The 27,825-nt window shown below is 31.5% G+C and overlaps 1 protein-coding gene across 8 annotated transcripts in view; it reads right to left on the minus strand.

The window, feature by feature from the left end:
* LOC139521686 (vitamin D3 receptor-like) overlaps positions 1 to 27,825 on the minus strand; it is a 160,569-nt gene extending 132,744 nt beyond the window's left edge. Inside the window, exons 1-5 of one of the 8 annotated variants that reach the window (XM_071315207.1) lie at positions 27,697 to 27,823; positions 23,588 to 23,774; positions 22,861 to 23,020; positions 22,063 to 22,155; positions 21,179 to 21,241 (exon numbers count right to left, since the gene is read on the minus strand). In XM_071315207.1, coding sequence (XP_071171308.1) covers positions 21,179 to 21,206 — 28 coding nt within the window. In that variant the 5' untranslated portion in view covers positions 21,207 to 21,241; positions 22,063 to 22,155; positions 22,861 to 23,020; positions 23,588 to 23,774; positions 27,697 to 27,823. Of the gene's footprint in view, positions 1 to 13,164; positions 13,523 to 21,178; positions 21,242 to 21,997; positions 22,156 to 22,860; positions 23,021 to 23,587; positions 23,775 to 27,696 lie in introns of those variants that run through there. The other 7 variants (XM_071315210.1, XM_071315213.1, XM_071315206.1 and 4 more) reach the window with 7 other exon arrangements.

Below are 27,825 nucleotides of genomic sequence, written 5' to 3' on the forward strand. Positions count from 1 at the left end.
TATAACAAATATGGTTATTTTTTTGAACTACGACAAAATTGCGGCACTTACCGCATAAGACAGAAAAACGGACAATGATTTTCGGCCAATTTCCTGAATGAAAAACACGATTTCAAAGAAGTATTTCTTAATAAATATTTTACTGATTGCCCTTAATTTCAGTTCTGTACACCTTTAAAATGTCTGCTATTGCCATCTACAATGAAGTTGATTTGAAAAATATTGTTTAAATCTGCAGTTATTTGGGTTTAAATAGATATATAAAAACGGTGAATATGTGTCCCCCATTGACAAAACATCAGGCAATTGCAAACACCCTTAAATCTAACTTTTCAGATGATTATTTTCAAACAAACACGTTTTCAAGCTTAAGAATATTTGCATTTGAAGTTACATTGTATCTTTATATAGAAATATCAGTATACTTCAAAAACATATAGACCTGAACATAATCTGTAGAAAACATGGAAAGATGTGGCGAAAATGAGCACCCCACTCTATAGTTTTATCAAGACAAGTTACAGATCAAGTTTGAATTTTGTTCCAGTCTAATGATTTTGTGCAGAGTATTGGTCTTTCCACTTTGGACTAATTCACTTAAATAATCAGATTCTAACACTTTTTTTCATCATGCTTGAAGATATTGACTTGATATTTGTTATACAGTTGACACCATGACAAGTCATTGATCAAGTTATAATTTTGTTCCAATACAATGAATTTTTAACCTGTACTAAGGGGACTATTTATTGCCATGCAATACTAACGGAATGCTTGTTAAAATGATTATTGACAGTTTATAATCCTGGATACAGAAATAAACTATTATCACAGAGATTTGTAATTTTAATAATGAAAATGTTGAAATCAAAATATTAACACTTTAACATGTAAGTTTTGCAAATATCAAAGTCAATGAATCAAAATATTTTTAAGAATGAACTAGATGATGGAAAACATGAAAGGTGACAGACTAACCAAAGATAAACACTGATAAACAAACATCAAAATATAATTACAACAACAACAACAACAATACTTTATTTTTTAAGAGGGTTACACAGTTAGCTATATAACTAATCTTCCCTGAGGCCCTCATCATGAGAAATCAAACAAAATGCAAACATATACATTGCATACATTAGTATAAAAAGTCAAGTATGATAATAATGTTTAATACAACTTGATAAAATGTGATGAAAAAAAATAAACATGATGACATGATCAGTTTTTAATATTATTGATATAGCTAGGTTGATTTCAATAAACGATCTGTTTTTTTGTATTTAAAAGAATTAACATTTGTAATATTTCTTAACGGTATTGGCAAATTATTCCACAAGAATGGTCCAGAATACATAAAAGATTTTTTTTTGAACAATTCTGTTTTTAATTAATTGATTAGGTAATATCAATTCATGACACAAAGTTCCTACACTCAAAACATGCTGTTCTTCATCTCGAAGTCACATTGAAACTTGAAAACTCAAAACTAAAATAATCTTCATCTCAAAGTCACATTAGAGTCCTCAAAAAGGAGCAAAATGTAGCAACACACTTCAAGTTAAAAATGGCTACTATCATGACCATATTGAGCAGAGTCAATAAACCACAATCTATGCATTTGTACAACATAACTTATGAAAACCATTGTGTTTAGCTACCATCAGCCATTTTTCCAGAAATGTGTGCGTTAAATATTACAAATTCTAACATGATGTCCTTCAAACGCTTTAAGCAGACCCATGGTAAAATTTGAATATATTACGCCAATTTATTAGTACGTTTATTTATGGGAATGACAAATAATTGCCTCCACCTAGAGTGCTTCAATCCAAAATAATTGCCATATTTGTTCTATTAGAATCGAAATAATTAATGGGGGCTTGAATATATTGTGATTTTATCACGGGTTGTCCCTTTATGCCGATATTTTACCCCTCGCTATCGCTCAGCGTAAAATATTTGTCATAAAGTGCCAACCCATGGTAAAATCACGATATAATTAAGCCCCATGAATTATTTCTTAAGTCACCTAATAAATTTCTTTATTATCACACATCCCTTTAATGTCTTTATAAAGGAGTAAGTTCGGTAAGTGCCATATTTGGCCCCAATTATAAAGTTCATGGTTACAAGACAATAATTGTTTTAAGTTGCCTTAGAGACATGTGAGAAAGTTAAACAGAGCTGTTTTTGTCAAAGTTTAGTTCTAACACGTTGATTTTTACATCCCAAAAAGGTCAAGATAAGGGATTTTGGTGAAATTAGACAAAATCAGCTGGATTTCAACCAAATAAAGGACCAGGAAACATAGAGCGCAGGCGTCGACAAGCTTAATATTCAAATAAGACATGTTAAATGTCTTCACAAACATTATTTTAAAAGATCTTTGTTGTCGACGTATGCGCTCTATGTTTCCTGTCAAATAATCTTTGGAAATTTACCCATTTTCATTGATTTTTTCGTGAAAAATCAATATGAGTACAACTTGTGACGTCATAATGAAACGCAGAAACGTAAAATTTTCAACAAAATGGCTTATATCCTATCTAGTCAATGTTTTAGCTATAATCTATTGTGATATTAGTCAATAAATCCGAATTTGAAATTAACGCTAAAAAAGGGGGCCATTTTAGGACCTTATCGAACATACTCCTTTGTTATTTTTGTAATCAAACATTTTCTGATTAATAGAGACTATGGTCTATTGGCTTCTCTCTGGACTAAATTTCAAAACTTTGTTTTTCCAAAAATGAAAATCCAGTCTGCAGTCTGGTCTATAGGAGTGATGACCAATTTATTCAAAATAGTTTCACAAATACCTACATTCATTTTTATCAATAAAAACATATATGTTTCAAGACAAATTAACTGTAGGAAAATGCCGTCTGAACTCTGTGGACTGATTATTCAAGACTGTTACATCCAAGGATGTAACACTTGATATTGTAGATATTCAAGAAGCACATAAACACCCTCTGTCAAATTTCAGAAGTTTAAATTTATGGATAGGTATAAAAGCAGTATTCATTGGCCTATTATAATCTGATCTTACAGTGATCATATAATATATATCTTCTTCATTTACATGGTTCATCAAGGAGAACTAATTTATATTATATCAAGTACATTAACAACCATTTCAATAGCAATCTTTACATGAAACTGACATATTTAATTCATATTTAAAAGCATGATATACAAGTGAATGTAAAACAGACAATTATTCACCCAGTAAACTATAAAATACCGTGGAAACTAAATATGCATTCCTCATCATTATTAATTCAAATTTAATTCATCCTCAACTGCTATCAAACATGCACACGACTGGCAGATACTGATCTAGAATTTTAAATGTTTGTACTGCATTTTCTTAAATGTAAATCACACATTTTATTATCTTGTGAGTTATTTCAAATCTTATATGACTCACTCAAATTTCAAGTGAATGAAGACCAAAAAACAACAGAGCTTATTTTTTCTTATACATAGAATATATGGAACTGAAGTGTTTTTTTTCTAGCTTTCCCTGTAAATACTTCAATAGCTGATTATTTATCATTGTTATGCAATAAACATTTACTGACCAATGCTTTTGACAAAATATTATGTTCAGTAAACTTTGAAAACCACTTTTTCTGTGATTTCTCATGTCTTCACAGATATTGAGCTGATAATAGTGTATGGATAGTAGTTTTTAAAACTGCATGATTTTACATGGATCAAACTTAAGCCATTTAAACTATTTACAGACATTCACTCATTTCTCCAATATCTAGTCCTATTTTGATTGACCTACTTTTGACCTTATTACAGATGTTGAACTTTCTTAGATTTCATGATAATAAGTTTTCTGCTAAAGTTTCATCAAATAGTCGAGTGCTGATATTGATAATGCAATTGTTGTAGATGACATAAGTTTTCTTGATACAGAATTTTGTTTGAAGAGATAATCCATCAAGCATAGCCTTTATGTTTGATATCTTGTCCTTTTTTTTTAATCTAGTTTCAAAAGAGTTCTTCTGCATTTTCTTAGTCCTTTCAACTGTCAGAGAACAATGTTATTGACATTTAAGAGAAACAAAAGAATAATAGGAGTGTTCAAATGGCAATATTGGACACAATATCATAAACAAACGGAAGTTTATAATTGATTTGTAAGCTATTATATTTAATTTTCCTATATTTATCATAAAATTGAAAAATATAAAGTTTGAAGATTGTAACTTTTGTATCCATAAATGTATATAACACTACAATCAGAAAATGTAACTTTTGTATCCATAAATGTATATAACACTACAATCAGAAAATGTTTTAAAAAAAAGATGGAAAAAACAGAAATATAATTTAAATACAAATTGTAACTTAATATATACTTTTAAATACATCAGGTTTTGTATTTTTATCATTTATTGAAAACATAAGTAATTATTAACAAGTATAGTTCCATCTTTCAAAGATAATCATATCAAAATATAATGGATGCCAATTATAATATACAGACACCTTGGAGCCTCCAGTTACTACTTCACCCATATGATCTATTTTTATTCATATATACATGTACATGTATATGCAATTTCCGTTTGTCAATGAGTCATTTGATATCACAATGAAAGTAGGCCCTACAAGAACAATTAATTTTGCTACATAAGACTGAATGTATCTACAAGTATTACAAACAGTTGATGATTACAACTTCTTGAGAGAAAAAAATAAAGCAGAAAATAGTTTTTAATTACTGTTTACCAAACTCCTGTTGAGCCTCATATTTCATTCATTTACTTCCAACAGATTATCTAAGCCATGTGTCTCAAATCTGTGAAATGTCAATATATTCTGTTGCCAAAAATAGAACAAGGGATAACTCAGACCAAAAAGGTCAAGGACACTCTTCAATCAGACCTGTTCTGTTCAAATCTGTGAAGCACTCTTTTATAGGTACATTATATGCACTTAATAATAAAGATATAAATATCTTTTCATCAGAAACTGTTAAATGCTTAATCAACGACTATTTATGATGTGTAATATATAATGTCTGATAATGTTGTTATTTATGTAACAAATTACCCAGCATTAAATCACCCATTACATTACATTACAACACTTGACAAAAGGAACAGGATCTGCCTACATGTATTTGATATAATCAGCTGATTTACAGGAACATCTAGGTGAGTCAGAGAAGTCCATGTGAATTTCAGAGGCAGAGTAGAAGGTATTCCAGGGAACACAGGGGAGCATGACTGGAGCAGCCCCCACCCTCTTAGGCAGTCAGTGCCCCCCCCTTTTAAAAGGACCAGCTCCTACATGTATTTGATATAATCGAAAACAGCTGATTTGCAGGTAAACACATCTAGGTAGAGTTAGAAAAGTCCATGTGAATTTGAGGACAGACATTGCATAACAATTAGGTGCTGTAAGAACCCTATTTGGACTCCAATTTTAAGATGAAAAGTGAGGCAAATAAATTTGAGATTTTATCAAATAGAATGAATATTGATGAATTTCTTGTAAAGTGTTGATATTTCCACTCTTACGAAAAAAAAATTAGATGAAAATAGACAATATTTTCTGAAATCAATCACATTAAGTCCTAGAAAACAAAAATTTCAGCAAGCTTAACATTCAATAGATATAGGAATGTTAAGCTTGCTGAAGTCAGAAAGCTTTATATTTGTTATAAACAAGAATGTGTCCATAGTACACGGATGCCACACTCCCACTATCATTTTTTATGTTCAGTGAACCGTAAAATTGGGATCAAAACTTTGATTTGGCATCAATATTGGAAAGATCATATCATGGGAGCAAAAACTACCTTGACCAAAAACTTTAACCTGAAGTGGGATGAATGGACAGACAAACGGACGGACAGACAGAGGTACAGATCAAAAAACATAATGCGCCTCTACTATCGTAGGTGGGGCATAAAAAACAAAAATTACATCTTAAAAGATTTGTTTGTGGATGGAGGTGCTTAAAGTTTGATCTTAAACACATCAAAACTATCCAAGTAGAATATACAAAGAAAAGTTTAATTTACCAAATACATAAATATCTTAATTTTGTAGCTGCACCTTTTTGTACAGTATAATAAATAACAAACAAAATCCCAGACAGATTATTTCAGTGATTTAAAATTTTAAATCCTTTTACCCCTTGTCAACCCTCTCTATTTAAACATTGACAGAAAGTACATTAATACCTACAGCCAGATGAAATCATATCAGCTCCCCTGGCAAATCTCTTATAAAAAAAAACCTCATTAAATATGTTTAATGCATTTTAAAACTCTTCTTAACTTTCAAATATTCAGATCAACTGTGAAGTTTTTAACTTTTTAACTTGGAATGCATTATTTATAGAACATGTTCTTGATAAAGATGTACCTAAAAGTCTTCCAGTAGATAACCTTGAAAACAAAGAGATGGTGTCAAAAAGTTTAATTTACTTTAAGCTCAGAAACGCTCTTCAACTTCCTACTTTTTTAAGCCTATAACATTTTGGACTTTAGCACCACTGATGATGATGACTTTTGTAGATTAAACTTGTGGCTGCCACACAATTTATAAGTGTGGTGTCTTTAATGTTGTTTTTTTTTTACTCAAGTTCCTTATAAAGTTTTGAATGAACAAGGTATTCAGCTCATTAAAATCATGCCATCAACAAAATCTTATCTCCCCAATCACTCTTACATTTACCACCTTTCAATCTTGTATTGTTACTTCCATTTTATCTGTTCAACAAGAGCTTAATTGTGTGTGCCTGCTGGTCAAAATCATAAGCACCATGTCCAACTCATACAATAAGATAATGTGAAATAAGAACACTTCCAATAGTATGAATAACCATCCCATAAGTATGATGGTTCCATAATATGATAACTCGCCTTTAACATGCTGACTACAATGACATGATAACTAGCCTTTAAGGTGGTACCTAACACTTTAAAACTAAAATTAATTTGGCTCGTTTAATTTTCTTTAAAGTTTAAAACTAAAATTAATTTGGCTCGTTTAATTTTCTTTAAAGTTTGACAAAGTATTTCCTTTGACCCTTTAACAAAAATATAAAAAAATCAAAAGATTTGAACCAACAGTTTAATCAGAAAAATTACACTGGTTATATAGCAGTTTGACAAACACTTATTTTGATCATTGAGAAGCTTAATATTCCATTAAGAACACGTCATTAAAACATTCTGCTAATTTTACAGTTATCTCCCTGTAGTGTTAGGTACCACCTTAATATGACTTCAATGACATGATAACTGGCCTTTAACATGCTGACTACAATGACATATGATAACTGGCCTTTAACATGCTGACTACAATGACATATGATAACTGGCCTTTAACATGCTGACTACAATGACATAACTGGCCTTTAACTTGGCCTTTAACATGCTGACTACAATGACATGACAAATTGCCTTTAACATGCTGACTACAATGACATGATAACTGGCCTTTAACATGCTGACAACAATGACATGAAAAATTGCCTTTAACATGCTGACTACAATGACATGACAAATTGCCTTTAACATGACTACAATGACATGACAAATTGCCTTTAACATGACTACAATGACATGACAAATTGCCTTTAACATGACTACAATGACATGACAAATTGCCTTTAACATGACTACAATGACATGACAAATTGCCTTTAACATGCTGACTACAATGACATGATAACTGGCCTTTAACATGCTGACAACAATGACATGACAAATTGCCTTTAAAATGCTGACAATGACATGACAAATTACTTTTAACATGACTACAATGACATGACAAATTGCCTTTAACATGACTACAATGACATGACAAATTGCCTTTAACATGACTACAATGACATGACAAATTGCCTTCAACATGCTGACTACAATGACATGACAAATTGCCTTTAACATGCTGACTACAATGACATGACTAATTGCCTTTAACATGTTGACTACAATGACATGACAAATTGCCTTTAACATGACTAAAATGACATGACAAATTGCCTTTAACATGACTACAATGACAACAATGACATGACAAATTGCCTTTAACATGACTACAATGACATGACAAATTGTCTTTAACATGACCACAATGACATGACAAATTGCCTTTAACATGACTACAATGACATGACAAATTGCATTTGTGATAATTTGTCAATAGTGTGATGATTATAATGATATAATGACATGATCATTTGCCTTTAGCACAATTAAGTCATTGATAATTTTCTATTAGTATGGTGACTACATTCACATAGTTTGCCTTTAGTATGATGACAACATTGACATAATTTGCCATTACCATAATGACTAAATTGACATAATTTGCCTTTAGTATGACTACAATGACATGATTTGCCATTAGTATGATGACAACATTGACATAGTAATTTGTCATGAGAAAGATGACTAGTACAGTAGACTCCGGGCAATCGGATACACAAAATGTCAGCCATTTAAATTATGACTACAGTAACCTGATAGTTTGCTATAAGTAGGATGCTTATGATAACATTACTTGCCAGTAGTATGGTGACAATGACATGATAGTTAACCATTATTATGATGACAATGGCATGATCATTTGCCATTATTAGTATGGTGACCACAAAGACCTGATAATTTGCCATTATTATGGTGACTTCAATAACCAGCTAATTTGCAACTAGTATGGTGACACTCCCCCCCCAACCCCCAACCCCCAAAGGAAAAAAAAGAAGTTTATGGGTAAGAATGCTACTCAGTATGAAGATTATTAAAACAGACAACTCTTTTTTTTACTAAAGTACAAGTTTTTGTGCACTACATTCAGATAACACATTTTGTGATTTATCAGTTTGTTTTGAAATAAAAAAAAAATTAAAATAAATTGAACAAATTCCTTTGTAGATTTGTATGATTTGTATATTTTTATTGTTTTTTTGTACATAAATAATCTGCTCCAAGTGCTTCACCTGCTAGAGTCTGTTAGCAACTGGAAACTCTTGAAGGGTTTAATTTTGTTTAAACTGGTATATCATATAAAATATAGCCAAAGCAGATCATAGTAATACACAGAAAATCTCAGTTGTTTTAATTGTCAATGGGAGGATTATGATGGGAGCCATCATGAAGTGCCCCACCACATTTAAATAAGTAAATAGTGATATGCTATTTCAATAGTTATGAAGATTATTCCCATTAACCATAGTTTATACTCAGAGAAGACAAATTTTAATTAATGCATTAATACTTTTAGTAATATTCAGCTTTTATGTTCATCTTTATTTGAATCCCAATAATATGAATTAATGATACCTTTTGTAGTACAGAGAAGATACAGTTTAATTTTTTGTGACCTTGACCTTCAATGTATCTTTACACATGTGTACATGTATATGTTGGAGAGTGTCCCAAATCCAACAGATTTTTTAGTTTGATCATTTATAATCTTTTTACATCCATGAAAGTAAAACACCTTCTTTATTGAGGGTCTTCTAGAAGGGTCAAATAATCACTACAAAATTCACTTTCAAATTTCTTTGTTAGAGCTGAAACTATGTTTGCACATATATACAGAGTTGAACCAGCATTTGTAACATGATTTTAATGAAAGGTTTTTTACCTTGAATGTGACAATCCTTCTTGTAGTGGGGAATAATCCCTCTAAGTTTCATCACTTTACTCAAAGGGGTTTAAAATTTCAAGAGCAGATGCACACATGCACTAGCTGATTATTGCCAATTCATAAGTTGGCCCCTAATGAATGGCTTATAGAATTTTTTCTAAAAGAAAGCAGAGCCTTCTTATATCCTGTATTGCTGGCAGATGTATGACTTCTTGAAACGCAATAGCCAGTCTTCCACGTAAAAATTTTATTCAGAGAACCCAGATCTAAGCTTTAGACAAAGGGTAACGAAATCAACCCAGATCTTTCAGCTTTACACAAGGGATAAAGAAATCAACACAGAGAACAAAGATCTAAGCTCTAGACATGAGTGACAAAATCAGTCCAAAGAACCAAGTCTAAGCTTTACACAGAGTGTAACAAAATCTAAAGAAACAAATGAAACAAGCGAAACTGCTCACTGATGATACCCCCGCCGCAAGTGGATACTGTTAATAGTGTGAAAATATGTAAGTGTTCGGTAAACAAGAAGTTGTCGAGGGATGAATTTGAAAACCCATCACACAGTACAGCTGACTTATATAAAGTGTGAAACATAATTTCAGAAATCCTGGCATTGTAGTTCCTGAGAAAAATGTGACGAAACTTTTCAACCTGGCCATCATGTGTAAAATGATACAAGTGTTAGATAAACAGGAAATTGTCACATGATGAATCTGAAAACACATCACACAGTATGGCTGACTTATATAAAGCCTGATACCAAATTTCAGAAATCCTGGCATTGTAGTTCCTGAGAAAAATATGACGAAAATTTTCAAATTGGCCATCATGTGTAAAATGATACAAGTGTCCAGTAAACAGGAAGTTGTCAAGTGATGAATCTGAAAACGTATCACACGGCATGTCTGACTTACATTTAGCCTGAAACCAAATTTCAGAAATCCTGGCATTGTAGTTCCTGAGAAAAATGTGACAAAAATTTTCAACTTGGCCATCATGTGTAAAATGATACAAGTGTTCGGTAAACATGAAGTTGTTGAGTGATGAATCTGAAAACGCATCACACGGTATAACTGACTTATATAAAGCGTGAAAACAAATTTCAGAAATCCTGGCATTGTAGTTCCTGAGAAAAATGCGACCAAAATATTCATGGGACAGACAGACAGAGGTAAAACAGTATACCCCCCTTTTTTCAAAGCGGGGGGTATAATTATCTAAGAAAATCAACCTCTAAGCTCAAGACAAAGGCAAGCAACTTCCAACAAATCAATCCAAAATCTATTCTAGACACTGTTAAATGAATTGAAAGATTGAATGAACAATTAATATGCATATAAAATAGTGTATGCAATGTAAATAAACAGACTAACTGAACATGACATAATTAACATGTACATTTTTGACTTCTCTCAACCCCTAGTCTTTTGAGACTGTTGTCATGTAAATTATTTGTAGAAGTATAGACATTGTTTTACAGTAAATTGGTCAGGTAGAAAATGTACTCTTTGTGCTTTAGCTGCTTGCAATTCAAGATGAGTTCCATTTTTTATTACAATGTGAATATTACAAATTATTTAGGAGGCAATTTATAAACCTATATTTGAATAGGTGTCCATTTTGTCTAGTCAAAGTTCTGAAAATATCAAAGATTTGTGTTATATGTGGTAGATTCATGTATAAATAATTTAATTGTAGGACTTTTAACTGCTAGTGAACAAGAACTGATATTTATATACTTCTCTGTTGTTTCGTGATGATATATACTGATAGATTAATTGTTGGAGTTGAGCACTAATAGCCATATCCTAGTTGTTAGTTTTTATTGGTAAAGGCCTGTAGCTGGAATACTAGGAGAGAATCATCTTTTGCAGGAAAACTGATAATACTTTTCAATTAGGATTGGATTCAAAAGCACCTGCCAAAGCAGGGTTAGAACTCACAAACTCAGTGGTTACAGGCTAGTGATACAGTAGACCAACAACTTAGGCTTCTCGGTCACACTCCCATGTGAAGTTATGTATGGTAGTGATTTTATTCTTGTACTGATGAGCATGTTATGCTTAAATCTAAACAGAATTGAATCAAAACTAAATTCATCTCCGAGAATCAAACTCACATCTTTAGATAAAAGGCTAATGAAATCAATAAGGATTTCCAGGCTCTATTCATCATATTACCATGATTTGTAGATATGTTTATGCTGAGATAAGTCTTGTTTAATAATTTCTTACTTTCTGAAAACAATTTCATAAATGAACATGAATGCAACTATGTTAAAATTATATTTTAGTTTTTAATGCCATTTTCCAGAATTTTAATATATAACTCAGAAAATTAACTATATAATGTACTTAGCTGATAATATCAATTGAAACCTATATTTCTGTTTCCCTTTGTTAAGGTTATGATATTAAATGAACATTATTTTCAATTTTGAAATACTTGTTTTCTTATTTATGGAACTAATATTGGGTAAATATCATTATAATTAATGAAGTTGAAAGGAAACAAAATACCATTATAAAATGTTAACACAATAAAGCAATATAAATGTAATAATATGTTTTTCTAACATGATTCTTTCCACGCTGATGTTGGAATGTAACATGCTGTTTTCATTAACAGCTGCGAACCTAGGGATACCATGACACCCTGGAATCTCTTCCCCAAGGCCAGACAACTTACTGTTTCAAATAAAAACCTTAATGACTACAGAAAATATAAAGAAAAATCATATAGAATATATTCATAACGAGAGAAAGTGTCTCTATCAAGAATTTTCTTTAAATTAGTTCATGGCAAATTTAGAAACATTCCTTTGCTCCACAACAATGCTACATACCCCCTACCCCAACCCCCTCAATGATTTCCTTAATTATTATTTCTCCACCACCCTTAAAGTGCCCTCCTTAAATAAATAAAAGCATCTTCCACTATTTATCAACATGCATATTTCCGTGTTTTATAATCAAAGCAATATTTCCATGTAGACCTAAGGATATACAACATGCAGTCGTAAACTTCACTTATTTATAAAGCAAAGCAGTTTACACAACAAACTCTCACATATAATTAAGTAGGAACATTTATCATAAGTAAAACATTCTTTTATTTGGCACATACTTTCAAATCTATAACAAATGTCTTGATGTATTATCTCTAGCTTTGGTGGAGTAAATGGAATTTATGCAATTAAATGTGTGTCAAAAAGGGGGGAAATAATGTAACCTTTTTACAAAAATTCAATTTCTTTTAACTTTGTCAAATTGAATTAATGTTTGTCTTTCTTATGCAAAAATACCCCCCACTTTTTCTAAATTAAACTGTCTTAAGTTACAAATATAGTCCAAGCATTGTTATCACTACAACAATAGATTAATCACTTATACACTATCAGGTGTTTATTATAGTATATAAATAAATAACAGAAGTATAAAAAGTGTTTACAAATAATTTACAATATATAAATTAAGAGGATGATTAGAATCACAATGTGCGTTCCTTACTGCTCCCTTACCTGAAAGTGCACACTCCATCTCAGATACACAACACATTTATACCCAAAACAATGAAAGGAACAATATCAGCTGGCACGATTCACATCAAAGATAATAGTGCCAAACAGTTAAATATATCCTTGTCCCAGCCTGAGAAAACACTGTCAAAAACGCCGCACACAAAATTCCCACAAATAAACAACTTTTCTCTCACTCGGTTTTTTCCTACAATTTCAAGGTAAGAATTTTGAAGAGAGAAAAGAGAGAAAAAAACAAAATTCCCCAGTCTACATTTTTGTGATAAATTGATAAAACGTTGAGACCATCAATGTCATTTTGTACTGTGTTACTGTATAGTAATGATACAGATTACCTTTTTGTATAGGGATGGGTTAAATACATTTCTTTTCATAAGTAAATGAGTATAACCCCTATGTGTTGCCAACAAAACTATTAAAACTAAGTATAAATTTACAAAAAAAACTGGTAGGTGTATTAACATACTTTTATTTCCAATGATAAAGATAATATCAATTTAATACAAACTTTTATAAAGTCTAAAAGCCATTCATCACCCATAAACTTTCCAATTATGGTTTTTATTGGCAGAACTATTTAATTTATTGTATGCCCATACATTTTGATAAGAAGCATGAAATGTCTAAGAAATTATAAAATATTTAAAAGGTATTTATTATCTAGTAACATTTACTAGACAAATCAAAATCAAAATAAAGAATCTACTTGCAGTTTTCTACTAAGGTTTTATCTGTTTTTTTTTGTTTTTTTTAAATAAAATGGTTTTCAAAAATCATATATAATTTTCCCAAAGCATTTGTTAAATCCAGATATTTTTTTTTGGGGGGGAATTAAATTTCTCAATAGCTCAACTGTTGTTTTTTAAACATGTTCATTTGGTCTTAATTTAAACTTAATCAATTTGCTAACAGCATTTTCTGCTTATACATATATTGACATATACAATTGTCATTTACTGATTTAGCCATTTTTTTATCCAGCAGACATCACAATTCATTTTCAGCATCAACATGACATATATTTTCAAGATACATTTCCTTGGTTACATTTGAGCTTTAAGTAACACTGGATTGAATTGACAAATAGTGTACTTAAAAAAACATGAAATTTCCCCTATTGGTAAATATTCAACAAAATAATTTACTGGTTCCCTAAAATTATACAACCTATATCCTACTAGAAATATGCACAAAAAGTTATGTTGTCTTGGCAAATAATAAATATCAGATCATAAACCATCCAACCTCTAATTTAATGCACCCTTAAAACATACCAAAAGCTAACATTGATTGGTTGATTGATTGGTTAGTGATTAACACCACTTTCAACTCTACTGTGCTATTTTGTTGGGATTAATTTTTATTGGTGCCTGGAGAGAATCATAACCTTCTGTAGGATAACTCGCAGGTGAATCTTAGTCAATTTAGATTTGTGTCTACCTGTCTTGTGAGGGATTTGAACTCCCAACCTTAATATTGACTGGCTAGTGATACAGTAGTTGGACTACTAAAGACCACTCAGCCACTGACTCCCAACCTTAGTATTGACTGGCTAGTGATACAGTAGTTGGACTATTTAAGACCACTCAGCCACTGAGGCCCCTACCAAGGGCTAATGTTTCTTTAACCTTAAAATTAACATCGCATATTCAAATTTGACATTATTGAGGAACAGTACGTAGGACCATTAAAACAGGATTTTTTTTCTAATTCGGGACTACAGAATTTCTTGTTTTTATATTCAAAATTTCGGGATCAGTTACCCAAAACCCTGACCCCTAAATTTATCGATTCTGGAACTAAAAAATCTTGCCTTTGAATATTTCGATAAATAATTTGAAATCACGGAACTACAGGCAAACGGCGAAAACTCCAGTACAATTCCCCTGTACCCATATCATACTAGTAAACTAACTCTAGATAGAATCATATACAGGTATCTTATCTTATTCTATCCCTAGTTTGTTTACTCTTTGTCAGCATTAAAGCGAGTTTAATGTTTTGTAACAGCGACTTGTGCTTACAGGAAAGCTTAATTCCCTTTTGCAAACAAAACTGTTACTACCAATGCTGCTACCGAATTGCTGATGGAGAAGGAATCGCTCAAGAAGACGTTGATCATGTGTTGATGATAGAACTTGTACTACTACAGCTAAAGACACACAATGCCCTGGACATGCTGAAACGACTGAAAACTTGGGAAATGGCATGCATGAGTTACGAGAGATTGTGTGGGCTTGCCATGCTCCATTTTCATCGCAATAAGGATGTCAGCAGGCCAAATATTCTGAAACGATTTGACGAAACCGGCCATAGACAAATTGACAAACTCTACTGAATCGATGTTTGTTAGAATGTTCTGGCGACAGATTCAAATTGATATTTGGATGTTTATCTGACATATAAATTTAAATAAAGTTTTTTGTTAAAAATTTGGTGCTAGTAAATGTCATCAGATATGAAAAATTATATAAAAAGTGTCTAAATCTTAAACATTGTCATACCCTTTGGAAATGCCTAGAATGCAGGATTTTGCACCATTAATTCCATACCCCCCAAAAAAAATGTGCACCTTGCTTCGCTCGGCTGAATTATTTTGTCTCAATTCTTAAAAAGGCCATTTAGGTCAAAAGAATCTTATGTTATTATTAAACAAGAGGCTGTCACAACGACAGCAAACCGGATTTATTAATATTTATTTGTGTCCTGGCAATATCACAAGAACCATTACTGATGAATGGTGAAAGTGAAAATCGTCAATATCAAATTTGACCTCTATTTTGTCATCAGTATCAACATATTAAAATTTGAAAAGCTTAGATTGAAAGGTTCATGAGTAAATGCAACAACATGGAAACGCCATTTTACAATCTTTCAAGAACCATAACGCCTGAACGGTAAAAGTCAAAATCGTCATTATTGAACTTGACCTCTATTTTGTTATCAGTAACAACATATAAAAATTTCAAAAGCTTTGGTTGAATGGTTCATGAGAAAATGCACGGACACGACTGGAAACACCATTTTCAATCTTTCAAGAACCATAACTCCTGAACGGTAAAAGTCAAAATCGTCATTATTGAACTTGACCTCCATTTTGTCATCAGTAACAACATATTAAAATTTGGGAAGCTTTGGTAGAACAGTTCATGTGTAAATGCATGGACACGACTGGAAACTCCATTTTTCAATCTTTCAAGAACCATAACTCCTGAACGGTAAAAGTCAAAATCGCCATTATTGAACTTGACCTTCATTTAGTTGTCAGGAACAACATATTAAAATTTTAAAAAGCTTTGGTTGAACGGTTCATGAGTTAATGCACGGACAACATTTGATTGCCGCCCGCCCGACCGCCCGGCCGCCCGCCATACATCCCCAAATCAATAACCGACATTTTTGTCACAAAAATCCGGTTAAAAACCAATTGTTTTGGCCGCACATGGTATATTGGATAATTAATGTAGGGACTATATGTTTCAAATATTCCATTAAGAAGTATAAAAAAAAATTCAAATTCTAGAATTAAAGAAAAGTCTCAATTTAATCACAAATTATTATATGCAAGAACATTCTACATTTTAATGAAAGAGATCAGACTTATTTAAAAACAAGAACGTGTCCAAAGTACACGGATGCCTCACTCGCACTATCATTTTCCATGTTCAATGGACCATGAAATTGGATAAAAAATATAATTAGGCATTAAAATTAGAAAGATCATATCATAGGGAACATGTGTACTAAGTTTCAAGTTGATTGGACTTCAACTTCATCAAAAACTACCTTGACCAAAAACTTTAACCTGAAGCGGGACAGACGGAGGAACAGACGGACAAACGAACGGACAATCAGACGAACGAACGGACAGACAGACAGACAGACGGACGAACGGACGCACAGACCAGAAAACATAATGCCCCTCTACTATCGTAGGTGGGGCATAAAAATAATCAATCATTTCTTTATTTGGCAATATTAATTAAAAAAAAAGAAAATTATTTGGTAACAGTTCCAGACTAGATAAAATTTAAATTGTCAAAGTTAGACCTTTTGCAGTTAGATTTTATAGAAATTCCCAAATTTTTTATATGACATTATTCTTCCTGAAGTTCATGTTCATGATGTATAATAATACATTCTACTCTTAAAATTTAAAAATATAAAAATATAAATATAAGATTGTACTTTTCACATTGACCATAATTCCAGTATGATTTGCTACAGTTATATCTAGTTTTACTGAAATTAGTATTGCTCAAGTTTGTTTTTTTCCTCCTAAAGAACATTTTATGTCTCAATTGTTATTTTTAGTGTTTTATCATTCTAAATTTATTTTTGCATACAAGGTTCTGCATGACAAGTTATTCTCAATAATAAGAAAATAAAATGATTTTAAAACCCTGTTATGTAAAATTTATGATAATTTAATTATGTAAAGAATTTATGGTGTAATCTGAAATGGAGGGAAAAATTCATCATTCATATCAAATCACTTTAAAATTTACTATGATTTATGAAATTTTTGTTCGTATATGCTCAATGGAGTTTAGATAAAGACTAAAGATTTTGAGATCTCACTTATAACATGACCTGCATTTTCCACAAGTTTATTGACCAAGTTCATTTATCATTAAAAAAAAACTCATTGATTTTGTAATTAACCAAATCTACAAAAGATAATAGTATGATAGGTCATATTTATTATGAATTACTGACTGTTAGAAGTTATAGCTTTATGAAAAAGCTTGTCTTATCAGCTTTTAATATGAACCTTTGGTGTGTACGAAAAACATAACACACCTTTAATCATGTCAAACACCCAATAACATATAATTTAATAGTTTAGGTATTTGAAGGAGCAACAAAAAAGATGTTGAAATTCTCTAAGTGCAACTCAATATTCTGTTGTTCCTGACCTAGTATAAGTCCTTCCTTAAAACAGATACTGAGAAGAAAATGAGTTCAAGTTGTGGACAGACATATAAAGAACAATGTCATTGTATCAGACCATCCACTCTATGGGTTGGGATACAAAAATGCTGTCTCCCTACCCAACATTCTGCAAGTAAGGCATTTTCATTTTTCCATTTATTCATAAATAATATACGGTAATATGAAAGATTTGTTTTTATCTGAAGTATATATGAACGTTTCTTTTTTAGGAAAATACCATAAGAAACTTTACTACATTAATGCATACATGTGAACCTCCCGACGGGAGTACAAAACTCCCGTTTTCAGGGGTCTCCTCCCGTCCTCCCGTTTAGGAGAAAAAACTCCCGTGTATGAAAATTTCATGAATGAAAATTTTCAGACGCCATATTTGATCATTTCTTACTACTGTACGGGTGTAATTGACACATGTGTTAAATTTTACCTGTACATCAAAGAAGATGTATAATTAATTGGCTTCACTTGACAGCTGGGGTGTCAAACATACTGGTAATCAACGATGTTTACCTCTGGCTAACTGCCGTTGAGTTATAAAAACGATGTGTATTGGGAATATTGAAATACATTTTTGTTACTTCCCTTTGTTTTATCCTGTTTTCAGTTATTTTGCTTTTAAAAATGTAAATTGTAAAAAGACTTTAAATGATTAATATTTTAATCAAATAATCATAAAAGGATGTTGATTAAATGAATTTAAATGTTTTGGAACAAATAAAAAAATATAAATTTATAAATTATTTTAGCAATCTAGACCTCCTTTCAAGGATTAAATTGAAGTTTATATAATAAATCTGATTCCTTAAACCATTAAAAGTTTTAATGATAAAAAAAATTATTAAAAGTTCTAGCTAGTTTAATTGAGATTACAAAACCTTGGGTTTGAGAATTGTAGATGATAGAATATATAAGATTTTTTTGTGTAAGCTAGAAATAGCAAAACATTTTACAATGTTTAAAAGTCTTTTTAAGGTTTCTACAAATATGACTTTCATAATGCTTAAAAGCCATGCAGTACTACTGTTAGTGTTTGTTATTTTTTTAATTAATTTATGATGTTGCAAACAAACATGTAGAGCTTATTTCTTTCTTATTTGTCTATACATTTACCAATGATCAGGAGATGGAGACATGAATAAAAATCTATACAGATAAGATAGATAAATATAATGATTTATTTGCAAGCAGTGAACAATCATTTATCAAAAACAAAACAAAACTAAACAGGAAACAAGATTCTTCTTAATATTTTATTTTGTTCAAATAGAAAGGCAATAAGGGTACTTTAAACATATTACAATTTGTAGAAAAAACACAATTTCTACTTCATATGGTTACATTTATGACAAAATTTATGTCGATAAAAAACCTCCTGATCTGAGTCCTAATCTCCTGACCAAAATTTCCAAATCTCCTGATCTGAGTTTCACAGTCCATCACATGTATGTTAATGGTCTCATCAAGTATTTGTGAACAGAATATGACACTATTCCTGTTTTATCTAATTGCACTTTTTAACGGAAAAAGATCAAATATTTATTAATATCTTCTATGTAAATCAGATGTAGTCGTCTCATGTATTTAGGGGTAACGCCCCTCAAATATGAGAATCCTACAACTAGTACTATAGTACACTAGACTGAAATACATTTTAACTGCCTTTTCTTTCAATAATATATGATATGCAGTGTCAAATCAACCAGATGAATCATAGCTATAGTAATTCTGATGTGTGATGTAATATGTTTGACAGTGCTTAACAAGATGTTATCTACTCCAGAATACATGTCAAAAAGAGACACGAGTTATCTCCCTTAGATCTTATATCAAACAAATTTTGAACAATCAAACACTTTTGGAAAACTAATAACTACCATTTTAAAACTATTTATGGTGTGAAATTACTGTTTTTACAAAAATTATTGTGACAATGGTAACATGGCAAATAACATATCTCTATGCTCTAGTTTAGATCTTATAAGAAATACATAAGTTGTTAAAGTGTCTCCACACATTGAATCTTAACCCTTTCCTCCATGGAATTTTTTTTTTTACATACTCAATTCGCATAGGATTTTTTCGATATATAAAAAAACCATCATGTTTAAAGTCTTAATGCATTGAGAAAACAAACATTTTTCATCAATGAAATTCCATTTGTATATATATTCTCATGAATATCCTTTTTAAATTAGATACAATTTTTTATTAAGTCTGATATAGATTTTTCATAGGAGAATGTTTTAATTGAGACACTACACAGGCGTCAAAAGGCACCATTATGGAGTAAAGGGGGTGGCGTCAAAGGTGTCATTATGGAGGAAAGGGTTAATGTATAAGATTAACAGCTTAAGCAGTTAAAAAAATGCAACATAAAACACTGCATCCACTAGACCACTTTCGAGTTTGTCAGGCACCGGGAAAAACTCGTCAATAATGCACGCCTTTATGTATTCATTTACCAGATAGAGGGGATCGCCTGTATCCCTGCACTATTAATGTTCATCAAGCGTCTTAGTGATCGTCATTATGCAGGATATACTAGAAATATTGTTTGTTCAGTAAGTACTTAGTCACAATTCTCTAATGAAAGCTGATTGTCAATTATGAGAATTCAATTTGCTGAATAATTTGTACAATATAGCACCATAGTTTTCCAACCACTTGCTCAACATTGAACGGAAGTGACGATGCCTCTAAAAGCACGAATGATGTTCACTAAAACCAAAGTTTTTGACGGAAATGCATCAAACTTGAAAGTTTTCTATTATTTTCTGCATATACTAACATCAGGTTCATGCAAAATAAAAATAAAATTGTTTCAAGATATCAGACAATTACTTTCATTTACGGTTTTGTTATATTTTCAGCTAGGGATCAATCATATCAATGTTTCCTTCAATTGGTTATAAAGAAGATCTTTGAAAAGGTTATTGAGGCCAGACAATGGATGCAAGTGATAGCAAAAGTTTAAACTAGCCTTTGGTCAGATTAACTAAACTATTTATATAATTGATAAATATAACAAAGGTAAAAATCCTACCTGATCCTCTTGAAGACTGAACTTTCATCTTTCTTCTCTACCTAAAATATACTTCCCATCTAACTGAAAAAAAACGACAATAATTTTTTTCAATTCATATCCATTCAAATTGACAATACAATTAAATTGACATTACAATTATATACAATTGATAAACTTTTGTAGAAAGGTAATAGGTTTTGGTTAATAATGGTCTATAATCAAATAGGGAAAAAAACATTAATATAATTCTTGATTAAGAAATCAGTGTGGTCACTGTGTATATATATTGGAAATTCTTTTTTACCTTCAAATTTTTACTTTATCAAACTTTAAGAAATTTTGTTATCATATAAACACAAACATACATAATTCATTTGTTTTAATTGAAGACTACTACACTAACATGTCCAGAATATGTATGAAATACTTCCCATTGGACTATCTATTTCTATAGATTTTGTAACACCAAATCTGACCAAAATGACTTTACTAAGCATTAGTTTGAAACTTAAGCAACCAACTACTGTAAATTCAGTAATTTTCCGGTAAAATTTTTATTGTGATTGCTGAATAATAGACACAAGAAATGCTACAGTAATTATTGCAATTTAAGATAATGCTTCATAGAAATAATGCTAAAAAATATAATAAATTTTTTAATTATTGCGAAACCTATCCTATCACTGTATAAAGATCGCAATAAAAACGAGGTAATTTCTTTTAAGGATCTACAGCATCAATTATATGTATATGAATGTAAACATATATAACACTGACAACAGATTACAACCAGCGTTATCTGGTGAGATTGACACTATCTAGAACTTCTAGGTACACGTACATTAGTTATCTAGAACTTCTAGGTACATGTACAATAGTTCTTAATACATTATATTCAATACTTTGCCAGACAGACCCATCTCTTTACATAAAACACTCTTCTTTTCTCATCAAAAGCTCGTATACAATCACAAACCATTCCTTTTTGCATAGAACTGTAAAAAAATCAATTTTTCAGTGGATGTAAACAACAGCATCAATCATACCTATCCTACAGATACCTTCATGTTTTTATCATTTGTAATAGAAATATGTTTCTGCTTAAATTAATATCATTTCAATGTGTTACATGTATAAACAAAGAGAGATAACTCTAATTGTAATTTTATATTTTTTCTCTTTGGAAGCTTGAAAAGACCCCATTGCCCTTATGTTTAATTCTTAAATATCATAGCTTTTGAGTTCCAATTAGGTTTGAATAAAGTGAAAAATCTCTTTTAGTTGCATTTTTAAAAGAGCACACTGGCAGCCCTCCTATTCCAAATGAATACCCTGTTTTATATTGAACAAAAGTGCACAATTTTCTATTGAAGGAAAAAAGGAGTAAACAAAAGAAATTGTATTTTTTATAATTTGACATTATGTCTTTCAAGTAGGTTAATATATCTAAATAACACAAAACATTCACACTAAGATCAACAGGTAAATTCTTCACTGGAAAAAGTCAAATCTACGGAAACGTCGTGATGAAATGTCCACAAAACAATCTTTTTTTTTTAATAAGAACAAATATAATATGTTACGAGCATCAATTTAAAAAAAAAAAGAATTGACAGCATGAACTAATGTTAGTTTGTTCTAAATATTTGAAGAATTAGAAATATAACAAAACATCTAATAGTCTATTTTTAAGGATGTACGTGAATTTAAGCATGGATGCAATTTGGGTACTGCTACTCCTAATTACAGAATCATGGATCGTTTGGAAATCAGTCCAGACCCATTCTACTATGATTCATTATGGATGTAAAATCAAATTGGTGGAACTGTAGAATAGTTAATCAGGAAAGTTTGAAACATCTAAAAAATAAACACAGAATGGAAACTTTGGTATGGATCATAAATTAACATAGGTGAAACAACTGCCAAATTGGTGCAATTTGGGTACATTCACGTTTTTCTGGGTTTTACAATTTTGCAATCTCATTTAAAAAAATTATTGGTCTCATGTCTACCTGATGCAGTGATGGAAGCTTATTCAGGAAACATGTGTTATGCCAACACAAAAATCATTGCCAATGTTTTAATTGTTACACCACACTTTTATCATAATCCTTCCTCTAGATGTGCAACAGCCATGCATCAAAATGCCATTAGGGGATCATGTTTGGTACTGGTCTTCAGTTCTCAAAATCTTTAGGTTTAGGTATGGAAAAGAGGGGACATATTGTTATTCTACAATTTTACATTCCACATTTTTTGTCCAGGTTAGTTCTCCTAGATGACTTTTGTCACAAACATTGATCAACTGCACTAGTCATAGGACCACAATGATTTAATAGTGTTGTCCGAGAGAAAATTGTGATTGTGTAATTGCATTGAAGGCAGCAGAACTTTTATCCTCATCCATTGGGCAGTTAGTCTTACCTGGATTATGTAGGTTAGGAAAGAAACTTTTCAGGACTATGGACCTTTGATCTTTGTATCTAATCAGCATCATCTTCTCATCATTGAAGTTTTCATCATATGGAATGATAAGATGAGAGCTCTTTCTTTTACCAACAATTCATATCTACACACCATCAAGTGACTGTTAAATCTTTTACGACAAACTCTGAAAAATTAATATGGTTCAAGTTTTTTTTATAAATACAATGGGCTTTGAAGTAGCTTTCCAGTAACTACTATGAGTACTCTCAGACTTTCCAGTAACTACTATGAGTACTCTCAGACTTTCCAGTAACTACTATGAGTACTCTCAGACTTTCCAGTAACTACTATGAGTACTCTCAGACTTTCAAGTAACTACTATGAGTACTCTCAGACTTTCCAGTAACTACTATGAGTACTCTCAGAACTTCCAGTAACTACTATGAGTACTCTCAGAACTTCCAGTAACTACTATGAGTACTCTCAGACTTTCCAGTAACTACTATGAGTACTCTCAGACTTTCCAGTAACTACTATGAGTACTCTCAGACTTTCCAGTAACTACTATGAGTACTCTCAGACTTTCCAGTAACTACTATGAGTACTCTCAGAACTTCCAGTAACTACTATGAGTACTCTCAGACTTTCCAGTAACTACTATGAGTACTCTCAGACTTTCCAGTAACTACTGAGTACTCTCAGAACTTCCCTTTGTGTCTTTATTGTTTTTGTTTGTTGTTTTAGCGATTTGAATCATTGTGATAAGTAAAGCCTTTTTCAACTGATTTTTATAGTCTTTCTTATGTTGTGATGTTGTACAACTCTGTCCAAGGTTTACTATTAGGTAAAGGTTACATTTTTTCAATGAAAAAAATATTTATGCCATTTAAGCCATACACATTATCGCTATTACTGCTTGACCCGAGAATCAGTCCTGCTTGAACTTTGATGTCATTTAACAATCCCTTTTCCCTACTACATGTATTATGACGTCAAAATTTTACTGGATCTTGTATCATGTCCAGTAATAGCGGACAAAATATAAGGTGTATTCAAGCCATTGTATAGTTTTTACTATAAAAATCCTTGTCCAACCAGCTAATAATAACAAAATATTCTGTCCATCAATTTCACAAAAATACTTAGTTATGATAAATCTGAATCTTTAGATTATTTTTAAGAAACTGATTCCTGAATCCAGCTTTTTCCCATACCTTATCATTGCTTAGTTTTAAATATTAATGATGAAAAATAAATTTCACTGATAAAGTTGAAAAACTAAATAAAATTGGTTGTGCTTTTTTGAAAAAAATTTGGACTCCCAACAATAAATCGGACCATAGGCAGATCCAGGGGAGGGGGGACCTGGGGGCTACGTGCCCACTTTCATGGGAAAAATTTGGTTGATTATATAGGGAATCATTGAAGTATGACTGGAGCAGGCCCATCCTTAGGTCAGTCAGTGCCCCCGCCCCCTTATGAAAAATTCTGGATCCGCCTTTACCTTACCAAGAAATCTTTCTCCGTCCACTTTGGGACGACCTCATTTGAGTAGTTAATATTTCACCACCACATCTATTTACACTATTTTACACACATTATTGGTAATTCACTTGAGTATGGAGATATCAATGTTTCATATTATCCTACATGTATCACTGAATTAGCCATGCTTAAAATAATTTCAACATTATATGAGTATATATATATATACAGTACACTATATAATAGGTATGCTCTCGGCACAACAACAGTATACATACGGGAGTATCAATGTTCGGAACATATTATTATCAGTTCACAATAATGAAATATCCTCATTTTCTGTTAATGTCGAAGGATCGGTATCTTGCTACAGAGCTCCAGATAAGCTGCGTATTTGCGTGATCACGCAATACAAATAATAAAAAACCCAATGCAATTGCACATTGCAGGGTTCGATAACCCAATTAATTCAAAGGAAAACCCAATTATATGCCAAAACCATGAGTTCTCAATCCTTTTATTGGCTACCATTTGCGTTATTTACCCTTATCTGTTTACAGTCGTCGTGTAAACTATTTTTATAATATTTATAATTGGAAATTTCCTTTCGTTCTAAAAATAGATCCCTGCATCAAGTAACTGAAATGGGTCCCTGTTAAAGTTTTCCGTTGCTCAATAGGTACACGTGTTTTTGAAAACATTTCAATCTTCTCGGGGTTTATCCAATTAGCGTGTGTCATATAGTCAAATTTTGTTCGCATTGCTCGGGATTTATCATAACATACATTGAATTAAAACGAAAGTGAATGTCCGGTAAAAATATTGAATATAGAAGCATGTTTTCTGCTTCTTTTGAAAAGCTGAGGGAAAGTTATGATGATAACAAGACTCAGTCAGTGTTTTTAGAAAGCGTCCATGGAACACACGGGCGTGTGTGCGTATCTTAAAGAGAACATTGCTGATAAAAACGGGGTTTCCTCAAAAACGAAATCAGTTGGAAAAAGTGAAAGGCCAAATCAATTATGACATGATAAAGCATCAGAAACCAAAAGTTTTAATAAAAGACAACTAAACCCAGATTTATGAAAATTGGAATAAAACAAAAACATTCAAGTATAATTAGAGTTTATATACTATTTTTTTTCATTTTACGGTTAATTAATGCCGGAATACACACACAGGCACTGGTCTCAGAATTTATTATATAAAGGTATAAGACGAGTGCCTGTGAATACAAATATATCATGTATATCCGTTTTGTATCAGTTTATATGAGAAAATACAAAACTGGCAGACGGTTTGAAAAGGAACACAAATTAAACCTACAATTGCTACTCAGTGAATAAACCAAATGAAACAGCTAGCAAATAACCCTAACCCTAACCCTAAACCAAGTAAAACAGGCTAAACAAAGAAAGAAACATATTTAAGATGGAAAAAAATCTGGGGTTGATATTCCCTAAATATTCAATATTGTGTTGATGAAAAAACCCAATACATTAAGGAGCTTGGTGGTGAAAAACCAAATTTGATATTAACATGAGGGGTGAATATGAATTGATAATGCAATTAAAAAACTTTATCACCCAATTGTATAAGAAAATGGTGGGTAAAAAACCCAATTTGTGAATTCTTATCTGGAGCTCTGCTTGCTATATGTAACGCATACGACATTTGCCTGCATATTCATTCGTTTACTATTTCCTTTTAGTCCAGGATAGTGTAACGAGCAGTCCTGAATTATTTGGATTTTATCATGACTGGAAAGTGTTGTAAAATTTTCTTCCAATATTAATTGTAATATTTCATCGATCTGGTGAAAATATGTTCGTTGGATAGGTTCTAGAATTTGACAGTCCAACAGGAAGTGACAAAGAGTTTCATCGCCTTGATCGCATAATTTGCAGATTGGTGTTTCGTTTTCTGTATATCTAAATACCGTACGTAAGAATAGGTTGTATAAAGGTTTTGATCAGATGTAGTGATGTAATCGGATCAAGTCCATTCTCACCATGCAGTCCTGCTGACATTAGACCATTGAATCATAACCCTAGAAGTTAAATGATTGCTCCTTTATGACTATTAATCTGTATTATAACATATCAGAAAGCAGGGAAAATTTTCTGGTGCTTTCGAGTTTGGCCTTTAAGGAGCTACCATTTGATTTTAAGGGGGGGGGGAAGGGGGGATGGCTAAGGATGAAAAATTTTGTCCTGCCTTTTTTTTAGTTGAAATCTCTGTCCTACCTTTTTATTTTTCTCTTTTGGGTCCTGCCTTTTTTTTTCTTAGTTTATCCCGACTTTTTTTTTACATAAAATAGTCATCCTGCCTTTTGTTTTTGCCAAGTTGCTCATCCTGCTGTTTTTTTACTCAAAACTCCTGTCCTGCCTTTTTTTAAATTTCATCCTAGCCACCCACCCCATAAAAATCAAATGGTAGCTCCCTTATCAAGTTTTTGTATCCTTTTTTATCAATGTCCCATAGGCCAAAATGTTCAAGATATACATAATTCACAGGCACTTGTCTCAGAAAAAAAAATTCCTATATACCTTAATATAACATGTTATATTAAGGTATATAGGAAAAAACAATTCTGAGACAAGTGCCTGTGACATAATTGCCTCCCCTGATTTCTCAAGGCTTATTTACTTGTGATCACATTATATTACTCTGCATATATAATGATTAACATGTAGTTTATGATTTACAAAGGTTTATAGTATTAAGTGTGTTGTAAACAAGTGTATTGT

Source organism: Mytilus edulis, chromosome 4, assembly GCF_963676685.1.
Source record: "Mytilus edulis chromosome 4, xbMytEdul2.2, whole genome shotgun sequence".
Lineage (NCBI taxonomy): Eukaryota > Metazoa > Mollusca > Bivalvia > Mytilida > Mytilidae > Mytilus > Mytilus edulis.